The sequence below is a fragment of the Phalangium opilio genome, unplaced genomic scaffold (genome assembly GCF_054372755.1).
Source record: "Phalangium opilio isolate 3A_F unplaced genomic scaffold, DU_Popi_V2 ptg000085l_1, whole genome shotgun sequence".
Classification (NCBI taxonomy): Eukaryota; Metazoa; Arthropoda; class Arachnida; order Opiliones; family Phalangiidae; genus Phalangium; species Phalangium opilio.
In genome coordinates this window covers 965,464-981,066 of record NW_028324190.1, presented here as the reverse complement: position 1 = coordinate 981,066, position 15,603 = coordinate 965,464, and the positions used below count along the sequence as shown (strand labels likewise).

Here is a 15,603-nt window from a genome sequence, read left to right as displayed (position 1 = left end):
AATAATTACTAAATGTACTTGTGGGAAAATAAATAACTACTAAATATATTTGTGGGAAAATAAATAATTACTAAATGTATTTGTGGGAAAATAAATAATTACTAAATTTATTTGTGGGAAAATAAATAATTACTAAATTTATTTGTGGGAAAATAAATAATTACTAAATTTATTTGTGGGAAAATAAATAATTACTAAATGTATTTGTGGGAAAATAAATACTAAATTTATTTGTGGGACAATAAATAATTACTAAATTTATTTGTGGGAAAATAAATAATTACTAAATTTATTTGTGGGAAAATAAATAATTACTAAATGTATTTGTGGGAAAATAAATACTAAATTTATTTGTGGGAAAATAAATAATTACTAAATGTATTTGTGGGAAAATAAATAATTACTAAATGTATTTGTGGGAAAATAAATAATTACTAAATGTATTTGTGGGAAAATAAATACTAAATGTATTGGTTGGAAAATAAATACTAAATGTATTTGTGGGAAAATAAATAATTACTAAATGTATTTGTGGGAAAATAAATAATTACTAAATGTATTTGTGGGAAAATAAATAATTACTAAATGCATTTTTGGGAAAATAAGTAATTACATTTACCTATATTATTTTATTTGATTGTTAATGTTTCATATTACTCGTTCATTAGGATTTTAGACTAGATTGCCACTCGCTTTATTCTTTTGTTTTAGGAAAAACTGAAGTCTTTTTTATCGACAAATAAGATTGTCGTTATAAAAGTGTGAAATTAAATGTGTAATCGTGTTAGCCCGGGGTTTAACATGATAGATTAACCGCGTTTCTGTTAGCAATCACGAAATTCGATATAGCTAATGAACATTTTACATCTTTTGTCGGCCTCATGGCTTTGTCTAGGTATTTCCCTCTAGTGTTTGTTTTGAAATTTCTTCGCACCAGGTTTGACAGCTCGATCATTTCACGCAGATAGGATATCCGCAAAGTTAATCACGCCCAGGGCCGGATTAAGAAGATTTTCGCCCGGGGGCAGTGACTCGATGGGCGCCCCCTCCCTTGGCCCCATAATTTATAAAAACCAGCTAGAAATTTTAACAATTTTGTTTTTATTAGAAATATAGGGAGCTAACAGTTCTGACCCTGAAACGTCACACCCTTCTATCTCTTACTGGAGTTTCATCCCCCCTAACGGTTGGAAACAGTATTCTACGCGCCAAAATGCCAACCAGAGGGCGGCTGCGTGACGTCAGACTATCTCTTCCCCCTAGCCAGCTGTTAGCTCCCTATTGTAATTTTGTTAAGTGAAAAGTATCCCTATGCATGGCTGATACTCACTCATACGCTCAATTTTAGTTGAATAAGTGACTAATAAATTTAAAAATAGTAAGCAAAAAGTGACTAAATAAGGGCAAATTAAGCTATAAAATAAGGGCACTTTAAATGAAATGTTTTCAGACGTGATCGATTTTCATAATTATTTTCAGTAGTTAAAGATATTTTAAAGGTCGGTGCCGTAATTAAGCCAAATCTATGGGCTTAGATATTTCCAGTCAAAGGAAAGGTCCCATCATAAAATATCTACGGCGAAATTGAATTAAACCATTTTGGAGCACAGCTCAGAATGCAAAGTAATTGATGTCGTTTTTAAATCAAAACTAAAACATTCATTTGAATAGCTGCTTCAATAAATTTTCTATCAAAGTTTCAAGTAGGAGTAATAATCTAACGCGAGGACAGGAGATGCAGTTTCGCGGCAGAATAGACAACATATTTATCTTTGTGCTTTTGAAGAACGCGTCGTCTGCTATTCATTCTGGAGTGAGATATTGAAGAAAAACCTGAAATATGTAAACTTCGAGCACAGACTCAAGCAGTGCAACCGTGTTAGGGGAAATACCTGTCGCATTCCCGAATGCAATAGCTACACATTTTCAAATAAAAATATAAGTTTTCATCGGTTTCCCAAAGAAGAACCCGTTAAAAACTGGATTTTTGTCATGGCGCGACCGATTTTTTTAACCGACGGTGGCGCGAAGCGCGTGGTCGGGTGCGCTATGCCAGAAATTTTCTATCAAAGTTTCCCCTCTTCTCTCGTGTCGGGGGGGGGGAAACCACGAAGAGAGAATTTTATTGAAAGAGCTATTGGATTGATTATAAATATTAAGTTAAATATTTGATGAGCGAGCGAAGCGAGCTCCACAATTTTTTGGGTTTGATCAACTGTAATCTCGCTGTTTTTGCGTCTAAACCGTCATACAGTCAAATATATTACGTTTAACCTTGTGGTCGAGAGGATAAATAACACCGAAAGACTCAAAAATCCAAAAAAAGTGACAAATAGTAACTAATTTTTGGAAAAGTGACTTTTAGTAACCGAATTTGAAAAAAGTGACTTAGTATCAGCCCTGCCTATGTCTTTGAATAGGCTTTTCTAGATTTAGACTCGGAAAATCTATTTATCGTCTCCTCCCAACTAATTTGGTGTTTATAAATTGGTCTCGATAGCTAATATACCTATTTAAAAACGAAAAACAGTCCCGTAATCATTCAAAACTAACGTCATGTTTTTGAGTTTTTCGAAAATTTAATAAAACAATCGCTCAGATTTGGGTATCACCAGACATCTTGGGCGCCCCTATTTTGCTGGCGCCCGGGGGCAGGTGCCCCCTCTGCCCCCCTTAATCCGGCCCTGTACGGCGGTAGTATTGTGGAGCCAATGATAATGGGTTCGAACCCAGTCGAGAATAAGTCAAAATATTATTTCGTTATCATAACGAAATTATACTTATTTGGTGAATTTATATGCATTTCACTTAAAATATAGTGAAATTGTTGGAGTAATTGTAGAAATAAAAATTTAAGTGAAATTTATTTCATTTTTTGTTTATTTTCAATGGTTTTATTGGAAAAGGAAATAACAAATACATGTGAAAATGGTTTTGAACCAAGAAAATCATATGCTACCTCCTTTTCCAGAAATTTTCAGGTGTTTTTAGTTTCTCTTTTTCGTTAGCCTTATCTTTTTTACTGTTTCCCGACTTTTTTCACACATTGGTGTGAAAATGGTAAGGAAACAAAAACCATATGCTACCCTCCTTTTCCAGAAAAAATCAGGTGTTTTTTGCCTTATCTTTCTGCCTGTTTCCTGTCTTTTTTCACACATTGGTGTAATTTTACTTCTCTATAATGTTAAGAAAATTTCTGAAACATTGATTTCTCCTCAAAATTTCGTTTGCACGGTGATCCGAAAATTTCCAAAAATATTTCAATTTAAAAATGAAAATGTCGAGTTCTTCGGAGAGATCTTCATCTTCGGAGGAAGAAGTTTTAGTACCCGAAGCTGAGCTAATAACCTCTTTCGAAATACACGATATGTGTAAAAAAACTTGATGTTATTGAGTGGTTAATAGAAAAGAAATTAATCGCCACTTCAAGAATTTGCAGCGTTTGCAATGAACCGATGGTATTATCCGTTAGGGAAAATACTATTGATGAGCATGTTTGGCGATGCCAAAGAAAAAGAAAGGTGCCCAAAAAGAAGGAGAGAAAGGTGTGTTCTACCGAAATTTCAATAAAGAAAAACTCTTTCTTTGAAAGATTGAAATTAGGTTTAAGAGAAATTCTTCTCATTGCCCATTATTATGTCTACAATGTCAACCCGCAGACGTATGTCTCGCGAGAACTTTACGTCTCGGCAACGACTCTTGTCGACTGGCAAAATGTTTGTTGAGAAGTTGCTTATTTCCAAAACGGATTTGTTTTGTCGTCTGCTTATATCGTCAAAAATTATCTTAACACTATTGGCTTAAGAGTGTCGCGCAGTGAGCCAATCGTATTCGTCTCACATAGTAGCTAGGGGAAATGGCTAAGTTAGGTCTCCTTAGTGGATGGGGTGTGGTGTGGCCCGGATATACTACTCCTTGGTTTCACCTCAGATTAATAACCCCTGGATATGAAAGGCCAGCAAAACCGGGCGTTTTCAAAGAGTATCGCCACGTGGCGTCCTCAGACGGCAAAACGTAGAACTTTGTTACCCCATGCAAACGACGCAGTTTGAATTGTACGGTTGTACCGGCAAGGCCTAGTAAACGTAAACGGTTTTTTTGTGTCTTCGATATTAAGTTAAAAACATTAAATATTTTCGAAAAATGCCTAGCAAACGCTGTTCTTACGCAAGTTGTAAGAGTGATTACAGGTATAGTGATAAACCAAACATGAAGAACGTCAGGTTCTTTAAATTTCCAAGTTCAAGGATTCATTTTGAGTATGATACAACGAGAGATCAAGTTGTCGGGAAGCATTCCCAAATGCAGGTTTTGATGGCAAGGGTTTTGTATGCCAATTGAAAGCAACGTTTTTATATTGGCTTCGACCAAAAAATTCCTAAGTCACCTCCTCTTTTCGATGTTGTAAAAAGGGTTCACGTGGCAGGATATACAATAGTCGCTGAATTTTCATTTCTCTTAAATCTCTCTGGCTCTTAGAGCTGACTGGAAAGTTTTCTACTTTATGAATGTGCTGGTGTAGGCGCGTTTCCACCGTTTTCCCCATCGAAAAGGGTCTACTTTTCTATACTGGGGGAAAGAGGTTTTTTCGTATTTCAGAGAGAGAGAGAGAGAGAGAGGAAAAGTTGCCCCCCTGAATCTCGCGACTCATATCGGAATTTTACTCCGTTCTTGCTTTTAGCTCTCTATTACTTGTTTGCTTCAATAATGTCACTCTTTCTATTACTCAATGCCCTCGAAATATGTAATCTAAAATGAGTTAGAGCAGCAGCCAAGACAAATCCGACAATAAGAAAACACGGAACTATTATCAATATAAAGTACAATTTTTGTGTTGCAAAGCCGTTTTGGATAGTTCTTATTTAGGAGGCCCCGTCGATAGTGGGATGATTTTTAGTTTGATAGCAGTAAAAATAATAATATCTTTCTAAACCAAAAAGCGAAACCGATGAAGAAAAAGATACTTTATGGACAGCTAAATTTTCACTTCTCATGAGGCATTAGTTGTTGCTTTACACTAAAAGGTTTTCAAGCAATAGAACCGTGTTTTAACTAATATTCTCAACAATATTAAAAAAAGTCCATTCTCGACTCTAAATTCGCTAAAAATAATAAAAAATTATGCCAGCAAAGGCAACTTCCCACGTCTTGGCCTCTCAACAAGATGTCTATAGCCGCCCCACTGTGAGGCCACTCCACGTGGCTAACCTAGTTTCTTTTTTAGACGGGAACTAGTGAACCACAACTTCAATTTGATCCTAGCCTTTGATACTGGCCTCACAACAAAGACCAAAATAAAGTGGCCTTGTAACTAAATCATTAAGCGCCAATGATTGAAACATAAACTCTCCCTGGATTTGAAATCTAATGGAGGATCAAAAATATAATCGCGAATGCGGAAAGCCAAATTTTACACTCAAACTAAAAGCCTTGTCAGGCAAGTGGAGGCTCGCTGTCGCGCCATGTAATCACTACTTTACTTCCGACTTGCTTACTCATTCTATAATCTGTACTCCACTTTCAAAGAGGCAACAGTAGACGTCTACTTAAGAGGCTGTAGAGGAAAATGACAAGACTAAAAGGTGATTTGAAAACAGAAGACAATAATAAGAATGTTTTTTGCACATTAATGATATATGTTATTCTCTGATGATTGTGAAAAATGGTCAATAAGAATCGGAAAGCGATTCTACTTTAGTTTGGTTATATTATGGTACAATATGTGTAATCATTTCCCCCCAAAATTTTTTTTTCTCCTTTTCAGCTTTATAGTTGAGCAAATTCAAGGCTAAGTAGCCTCGAACTGACCCTTTCTTATACCCAAATCTTGGCAGATACTTCTTTGCAGTAATCCATTTGCCTTCAATTTTGTTCGTATGGACACCCGTTTCGTAGTCTTTAAAAGCTATAGAATGATTCACCTTCATATGTACAAAGCCCGGAATTTTATCTAGAGAGTCATATGCTTTCCAGCAATCACCATAAATGGTGGTACCGGGCTTGATCCACCGTTTGATGATTGGAATTAAGGTTACTGCACTGCGGCCTTCTACAGACTTTCCACAGGATGGACACGAACTTTCAGAAGCAATAAGGTGATTATCGAACAAAATTTGAGTAATTCCTCCGGCATTTTCGTTATTTCATACAACTCAAACTGGTTGTACCCAAATTCAGATTGAGAAATATCCTCATCACTACTAGTACTATCATAACTAATCTGATTATCACTATATTGTTCAATAAAAAAAGCGCGAGAAAGTCCAACATCAAATAACTCTTCTTGTAGACAGTGTGAAATGAATCTTCTTCCATTAAATGATATCCGAAACACTATTTTTTTACATTTTATACTATAAATTTTGAATTTTTTCGAATTTCATTGACATTAATTTTTGTTCATATTTTTTTCCTAACATCTTGTAACGGAATACCCCGGTATTAAGTATATCTGGCCGGTCGTATTTGGGGATTCCGCGACCGGGCTTTAGTCAACCCTATTTAAACTTGGGGGACATCGCGATAACGTTCAAACTTAAAAGCGGGGACCCGATTACAAGCCTGTTACGTCAACACGTTCCCTTTTGGGAGAATATGTTAAAAAGGAATTGAACCATACCTTTTGTTCATCGTTTTCTTTGTATACTTTTAATATGAATCAAAATTTAATTTGACAAAGACGTCCCTTGCTTGGGAGATCCCGAGTACAAATAAAAATGGAAACGCGAACACTTCTCACGACAAACTAAAACGTACGTCTCCGAGCTTGTCAACAACCACACTATCCTCGTTTCTTATACGACCACAATTTTTGGCTCGGTAGGGAAAATAAAAAGTAGGATGAGGCGACGTAGACGGCGAAGGGCTGAACATCAGACTAAGTGCTATTTTTCCGTCCGTCGTCTGCAACGGAACGCAGAGCGAAACCGTTGCATTCGCCCCCTCAGACTGGGAAAGAGAACGGGAGAGAAAGAAGAGAAAGGATTGCCGGGAGTGTGGCGCGCTCCTGTAAGCCCAGCTTCTGGGCGGCAAAGTTTGAGGGAATACGACACATGTCGGCGATCCTACCCTATAGGTGCCGACTGTCCCGTGTCCGCCGGAGGTGACTTACCCCGATTCCACCTTCCGTCACCTCCCAAGTAAACCTCATTTCCTTCCCTGCTTATCCACATACGACCTAGCGGCCCCCGTCTGTGCTGGGCCGCGTAGGGTCTCCCGCTCCATTCTTCCTGGTGCTCAAAGCCTAACGGCTAAGCACTAGTGCTCGTAGGTGGAAAAAAAAAAGAGAAAGGATTATTTTCGCTCTTCAGCCTTCGATATGTTCGGTCGCGTTTTTTCTGCTCCCCGCTTCTTTCGCTGTTTTGCCGTGCTTCAGTCTGTTCCTTCGATGTCGGAACGTTCGGACAGCTTCCTTTCGGGAGCCGGTTCTCTCCTTCAACGCGATTCTTGCGATCCTTCCACATTACCCGGGACGCTCTCCCAAAAGCGAAAGCGTTCGAAGTTCCGTACCAAGCCTCGGTCTCAGCCGCTGCCGGCATCCGTTGCGGACGCCCCTGTCTTACCGGTTCCTCAGCCCGCCCGCCTTCTCCCCGTCTTTCTCGTTCCGGACCCTGCTACGCCGGACGCTTTCTCATCTATGAAGCTCATGGCCCTTAACACCTTGGTGCAGTCGCTCGCTGGCGACGTCCGTGAAAGAAAATGTTAAGTGGCAATTTACTTATCACTCCCACCGACGCCGCTCAGGCGGATGCCCTCCTTGCGGCTACATCTCATGGGACCCTCAGTTTTCATGCTAAACGCGTCCAAGACCCGGCTACTACCTACCTCCAGGGTTTCATTTGCGGTCTCGACGAAGATCTCTCTGATGCGGAGGTGCTCGCCTGCCTCGAAGGTCGCACGCCGTCCCTCGTCGCTGCCCTCCGCATTGAGCAGGGCCCCACGTTTTTTCTAGAATTTAGCGCGACCGTCCTACCTCCCCGCGTTTTTCTAGGCTTTGTCAGCTTCCCGGCTCGACCCTATACCAACAAACCTCGCCAATGCCTTTCGTGCTTTCGCTACGGTCACACAGCGCCCCAATGCCATTGTAAGCCCCGGTGTGCGGCTTGTGGCAAATCTAAACTCTACGACCATGCCTGCACCGCTGGCACTCGTCACTTCTGCTCTAACTGCCGCGGCAACCATCTCGCCACGGACTCTTCCAGCCCCCGATATAAACTGGAGCGGGAAGTTCTTCGCGTCCAACGAGCCGATTGCCTCCCGTTACCGGATGCTCGTGCCAAAGTCCTTTTTGTCGCCCCGTGCGGCCGCCAACGCCGCCGCGCGCTTGGTGACCTATCCTCCGCTTCGGCCTCTCCCCCACCATCATCGTCCCTCGGGGCTCTGCCTTCCCTCCCCTTCCTACCCGCCCTGCCCCCTCGTCGGGCCCCTTCACCTTCGGCGCCCGTCCCGGTCCCGGTTCCAAGTCTGCCGCCCGTTCTTCCACTCCTGGCCCGGCAGTTCCCCCGCCCCGCCCGTTTCCTTGGTCGTCCTCGGCCACCCTGCAATTCCGCCCTCCCGCCGCCTTTGGGCTTGGGGGTTCTCCGTCATCCTTCCTACCTGCCCCTGGCAAGCCCTCGTTCACCGCGGCTCAAGCCATGAACATTATGGCCATGCTGGCCTCGGTTGTGGTTCATTGCGTTGCGGTCGGAGACATGCAGTCCCGGCTCAGTATCTTGGCCGACGCTGCTCACAGTTTCATGGGCCTCCAAGTCGGTGCCGATCACCTTCTTGAAATCATGACGAAAACGTCTATCCCTGCCGACGGCCCGTCCTCCCCCGTCTCGCCCACTGGTCGCGATTCACACTCCGCGGGTCCGTCTTCCGCCTCTTCGCGCATGGACACTTCCGACGGTTCCCTCTATGCCTAGGCGGACTCCGAGTCACATTCTCCAGTGGAATGTCCGGGGTGTTTCTCCGAACTTTGGATTCTTGGCGGATGTCATACTCTTATATAACCCTCTCATCGTTGCTCTGCAGGAGACTTGGCTCTGCCCCTCTAGCCGCGTCAACCTCTCCTTCGGTAAATACACTGACCACCGCCTCGACCGTCCTAACCGCCCTGGGGGCGGCGTGGCTTTACTCATTGACTCTAGCCTCCCCACGCGACCTCTTGCCCTACCCGACCTGGCTCCGCTGGAGTGCATCGCGATGTCGGTCTTACTGGACAGTTCTTGGACCACAGTTGCGTCCGTCTACAACCCTCACGGCTCGGCTTCCGCTCGCACGCTGGACCTCCTCCTGGGCTGTCTCCTGTCGCCCTTCCTCCTCATGGGCGACTTCAACGGTCACCACCCCTCGTTTGGGGTCACCGTCATCACACCTGCCGGTTGCCGACTGGCTCACTCGATCCCTCTCCCACAAATAATTTATTATTAAGAGCAATCTCAAGGATACAAAACTCGAAGTCTTTTATTATCGGACTATATTATGGAATGAGCAAACCTCATATCTGTGATCAGCTTTTATCTTCATTAGTGGCCGAAGCATCTGGTAGAAAACGGTTTTATTTTAAATGGAGCAACAAATTCAGTCGAGATATTTGGATTTGTATGTGACACTCCAGCGAGGGCATTTATAAGCAAAGTTAAGGGTCACAATGAGTACTATGGCTGCGATAAATGCACTCTGGTAGGCGTAAGGCTTAGGAAAAGGCTCTGTTTCCCGTTAGTTGAGCTTGAGTTACGAACAGACGCTTGAGTTACGAACAGACGCTAACTTTAGAAGTAAAGCTTAAGCATGTCACCACCACGGAACCAGTATTTTGGAAACATTAACAAATATTGATATAGTCGATGACTTCCCATTAGACTATATGCACGTTGTTTGTTTGGGAGCAGTTAAGAAAATTTTGAAATTATGGATGGGTGCTGAGGGCAAAAACTCACTTTATAAACGGTGACCTGATCAGATATTAAAGGTATCCTCTCGATTGGATTCTTTAGCTCCTGTGACATGTTCAGAGTTTGTGAGGAAGCCTCTGTCGTTGAAAGATCACGAGAGATTTAAGCTACCGAGAACTATTTCTGAACTATTTGTGAAATTGAACACCATTTTTATAGGCGATGTAATAATAATAAAATCAAGAAAACTTATTTCACATATTTCCAGTCAAAACGTTACGTAAGTGAACCATAAGTAAGAATGACACAGTGAAATCACATAATGGAGTTGTGTTTATGGTAATGGAATGTGTGAAACACATTGCTATTATGTTACTTCTGGGGACGGGATTTCAAGTTTAAATTAATAAAATCGTGGTGCAGCCGCCTAGCACCATTGTATTTGCATGCAAAGTTAGCTTCTTTTCTAGAGACGACCCGACCGAAACAGAGGCATGATGATGGAAGGATTTCGTTGCCGTTCTACGGATATTCCGTAGAAAAGCTACGAGGTATGCAGATTTCTACTCCATCCCACCTCTTTCCCCTAAGGTGGTGTTACCTATATTGAATTAGAGGAAACATGACGCGTTTGCTATTCCTTATCCTAAAAAATATGAATTTCACGAATGTTTTGGCCTATTGTCCTATTAGGTCTATTTTTTCTTTGCAGGCCTGTTTGCCTCCTGACGGTCGATTCCTATAACCATAAGAAATATTTTATAGCAATTTCAGTTCTTCTCGAACCGTCGAAGTTGTTGGTAAGCATAAGCTTTCTTTGCTGCAATATTTCATGATCGTAATTAGGGTAATTTTTTTATTTAATTTGTATTAAAACCATGATTTTAGTTAAATTAATTAGTATATTATTTGATAAAATACGGAGTTCCTATGTTTTTTCCTGTATTTGTTATGGTATGGATTCTATCGTAAATATCGTGGCAAATGGTGAATTGTCGCATAATTTAAGGTCAGCCCTTCGGCCCATTGTATCCCGATTAGCGCGTAATGGCTTCCTTCCTCCTGGCAGCTTGCCATTCTTACTGAAGCAAGCCAGTACGACCACGTGGTTTAAGCTTAGCGTTGGCTACTGTTTTTGAATTAGCTTTCACATCAAATCATATGAGACTGAATCGAATTAGCATAGACGTAAAAAAGGGGGTTAGGAAACCCTCAGCATCGGGACGTACAAGGGGGTTTATTCATTGTCATTCGTATCTGCGCAATATCCATGATCCCCATAACCTAGAACGCTGTCGGCAAAAACCTAGGTGGAAATCATATATTTTACGTAGGGTTATTTTTCCTAATTTAATTTAAATATTGCAGCTTGCTATGCCGCTGTACGGGAAAATTGTGATTAAACGAACTGATGTTGATGGGACCATGTTTCCTCTAATGACCCAACTATGGTTCATTCGAAGGTATGTGGAGGTTTAAATTTTCTTTGTAGTCGGTAAATAGTTGATGTAATCCGTGATTAATTATCAGGCATCAGTCTTTTGATATTCGTGTTCAACTACAACATGTTTCTAAAAAAAGAATTGCCCCCGTTGTGGGAGACGATGGGAAAGTTTCCGTGAATCCTTATAATATTATTGATTAACATCTTGGAAGTCAATGTACGAACTGAAATCAATCGCAAGGATATCATGACTAGGGATGCACCGATATGGGTACAGCCGATATATCGGCCGGCCGATATATCGGAAATGCGTGGCCGATATATCGGCCGATATCATCGGCCCATAAAAAAATAATATTTCTCCATGAATATAGTTTCCAAGAGTAGAATCAGCATTATTTAGGACCATTTACATTTTACTTCATTTTATAAGAGATATGTGTCACCTCTCTTTGTTTAATGTGGTACCGCTACATATTTTAGCCTTAACCCCCTAACTTAAAAATGGTATGGCCAATCCTTGATTGGTTTTTAGTAAAAATGCAGCTCCTACCTTTGTTCAACAAGAAGTAGCGTAATAAGCAAACTTGTGGACCACAAGTGAAAAGTTCAAACAGTACATAAGTGACACCAAAAGCGTTATAGGGCCTCAGTGTTGATTTCGATTGTTTGTGGGAGGTGTGGGAAACTAGAGAAATTACTTTCTCATAGTCGTAAACAACGGAGTAAAGCCGAGATTGTCTATCCTTTTCCTATTGGATTCCCCTTGCTGGTGTGTTCTTTCTTGTCGTGTTTTTGCTTAGAATCGCATTGATATATTAGTTTAAAAAGACTTTACGAAAACTCTCACTATGGCAAGTGCTATATAGTTTGCGAAGTTTTTGATGCGTGCGGTCGCATGCATTTTTTGCTCCGAGAAATCCCGCTTTCTGTTTAAGCCTCGGCCTAAAGTATAAACTGATAAGATTAAGCTGAAATGTCGCAAAAAAATCTAAAATCGAACGCTGGTCCTAAACAAAAGTGCTCCGAATGCAACAATTTAATAAATGGTAAACAGTCAATTCCATGTAAAGCGTGTCATAACTTAACGCATGCTGATTGTACTGGTGCGGTGACTACCGAGGAATTAGATATCCTGTTTAACGGGTCAGTAAGTAACTTTAAATGTAAAAAATGCATACTAAACAAATCCGAGGATTCGCTTGTGTTCACGCCGACGAAGGTTACCGTAGGAGGGCCTGATTATATCCTAAACAATGACAAGTTAACTGTTGAATTAACTGATATCCTAAAGGAATTTTTTAAAACCGAGAGTCTAGTGCGAGAAAAAGATAGCTCTATTGATAAGATACTCCTCACCCTAACAACGCTGGTAAAAAATATCCATGACCTACAGAATGAGGTCAGATACCTAACTGCCGAAGTAAATTCAGTCAAAGAACAAAACTTAGAATTTTTGGAAAATAAGAATCCTGCCACAGTAAATAATGGCAATGGTCATGGCGACGAAAGAGATATCTTAGCTCCTTTAATTCCAAAACACGCAAGCTACAGACCCCACCCCATAACCACGTTAACAACTAGTGAAAATACCTTTGTTAAAAAATCATACACCGATCTCTACAAGAACACCAAGATGGGTGCCAAGACTTCGCTTCTGCCTCAGAACTCTAGTATGAGTGGTCATACAAATCACAAAAAACAACCCACTAGGCCTAAAAACAAGCAATTGGCGGAAAAATCAAATGCCGTCACACCTTTCAAAATAATGGCGATAGCTAATTCAGAAACCTATTACATTGGAAATTGTTCCAAGGATGTTACAGAAGCTACATTATCTACATTCTTAGAAGCGAAGGGTATTGAAATAAATGGAGTTAGACTATCGGCCAAGAACCAAGACATACAGAGAAATTTCATATTACAAACGAACACACCAACAGAAAACATCTTATCCAACGAACTTTGGCCAACGGGCATATCGTGCGCCATAGTAAGTAAACCAAGATCAAATAATTCTAAAGTCTGGGGTTCTAGTGGAAATGATGATGGGTTGCCCTCAGCACAACCAGACTCAACTTTTGTAATCTCAAACCTCACAGCAGAAACGACTACTATGGAGGTCAGTGAGCATCTAGAACAATTGGGAATCGAGGTAAAAAACATCACACCCGATAAGGAAACTAAATGGAGTAAATCCTATAAAATACAATGCTCACGTTGTGATGATACCAAAGTTTTAACCAAAACCAATTGGCCTCTAGGAATACTAATACGTAGACACAAATTGCCATTAGCTGATATACACATCTCCCTAAACCAATCAGCCGTATGACCTCCTCCTGTACAAAGTCAAATTCCCATTAAAAACAATAAAATGATAATCGGACACTTAAACATTCAGGCAATCAATAAAAAAATGGAGGACTTGTATCTAACCCTAACAGAACACAATATTAAAATTTTGGGAGTGTCAGAAACCTGGATGAATATAGAGGCCCCTGACTTAATATATCAGATTAATGGCTACAACCTAATAAGAAGTGACAGAGTTGGTAGAGCAGGAGGAATTTGCGCATATATAGCAGACCAATATGATGTCGAGGTAATCAAAACACAGAGCGACCCTATTCCAGGCTCCTCCTTAGAAAAATTATGGCTACTCATTAAGGAACGTTATGCCCCGAGACTGATAATTGGGATTGTATATCTTCCCCCTGCTATGAACTATGAAGCCACCATCAAAGATCTAAGACAACAGATAGACGAATTAACACGAACAAACAACTGTGAAATGATTATATTAGGTGATACCAACTGTGATACCAATAAGACTAAGCGCGAGCCAAAGACAAGACTGCTTCTAACAACATTATGTGAGTTTAAACAAATGGTTGATAAACCAACCAGAATAACCGCAACCACTGAATCCCTCATAGACCATATATATACAAATTTCCCAGACAGAATCGTAGATACCAAAGTGGTTCCAATCAGTTACTCGGACCATGATATGACGCTAGCCACACGTAAACGTAAATGCCCAAAAATTGTTAAGGAAAGTGTTGAAGTTAGACTATATAACCAAATGAATCCTATAAACTTTGTAGCTGACCTTAAGAATGATCTAAAGAATTGTGTAGTCCCTTATCATCCAAACACGCTAACTGATGCCTTTAAAAACATTATGATATCCAACCTTGATAAACACGCCCCTAAAAAGAAGAAATTTGTCTCCGTTATTAAAACGAAATCTAAAAACCCTGAAAATGGTATCACCTATAAATCCCTATATTCGAGGCAGAGAAATATGGTAAATAAGGACATTAGAGAATCGAAAAAAACCTACTTTACAAACCAAATAATGAAATTGTCTGGAACGATTGGCAACAATTCACAAGCTACATGGAAAGTACTTAAGCCATACATAAAAGGGAAAAAAAGTATAAATATAAAGGAAATCACAAGAAATAACATTAATTATTCACAAGATAAGGACATCGTGGAAGTCCTCAATCTACACTTCATTGAGATGGTAGACACCTTGATTGAGGATAAAGGTACTGAGTCCGCCCTGAGTCTCAGTGAAGACGATCCCGTACATGTCTCCAATAGCGATGGTAGGATACCGCAACTAACAAAATTTGACGACACATCCGAAATGGAGATATTTGACATAATCAAAAAAATTAAGACGAATAGGGCTGAAGGAGAAGATGGGATCCCATCGGCAATTATCAAAAATACGGCGGCCATCACATCAAAGTATATCTCAGACCTAATTAACCTGTCCTTCAATACAGGAATATTCCCTACGCAATGGAAAATAGCCAGAGTCATTCCTGCGTTTAAAGCCGGGGACCCTAAAGACCCATCAAATTATCGTCCACTATCGATACTCGATATCCCAGAAACGGTCTGCGAGAAAATTGTTAACAAGCAACTTTATGCACATCTAAACGCAAATAAACTCCTATTTAAGCTACAGTCTGGTTTCCGCCCGGGATACTCAACTACAACTGCAATCCTAAACTTGTATGAAGACATTATAGTACGACTGGACAGAAATCAATTTGTTGTGGTACTATTTGTCGATCTGTCAAAGGCTTTTGATACGGTATCACATATAACCCTCATAAAGGACTTGAAAGAATGTGGGATTAGAGGCACAGCGATAAAATGGATTGAATCATACCTGGAAAACCGCCAGCAATACGTACAATACAAAGGTGAAACATCGACTAAAAAGACAGTTAAATATGGAGTTCCGCAGGGGAGTGT

General features: G+C 40.6%; 1 protein-coding gene across 1 annotated transcript; it reads left to right on the top strand.

The window, feature by feature from the left end:
• Window positions 1–12,298: 12,298 nt before the first annotated feature.
• LOC149650626 (uncharacterized) lies at window positions 12,299–14,437 on the top strand. Its single transcript, XM_089849097.1, has 2 exons — window positions 12,299–13,514; window positions 13,587–14,437. The coding sequence occupies exons 1-2, from the start codon at window positions 12,299–12,301 to the stop codon at window positions 13,655–13,657; spliced, it is 1,287 nt and encodes a 428-aa protein (XP_089705223.1). The 3' UTR covers window positions 13,658–14,437.
• The last annotated feature ends 1,166 nt before the right edge of the window (window positions 14,438–15,603 follow it).

Excerpts from the sequence above, each read along its gene's own strand:
- LOC149650626 (XM_089849097.1), top strand. The coding sequence starts at position 12,299 with ATGTCGCAAAAAAATCTAAAATCGAACGCTGGTCCTAAACAAAAGTGC. Across the intron at positions 13,515-13,586 it reads CGATAAGGAAACTAAATGGA|GAATACTAATACGTAGACAC; the intron begins GTAAATCCTATA and ends ATTGGCCTCTAG.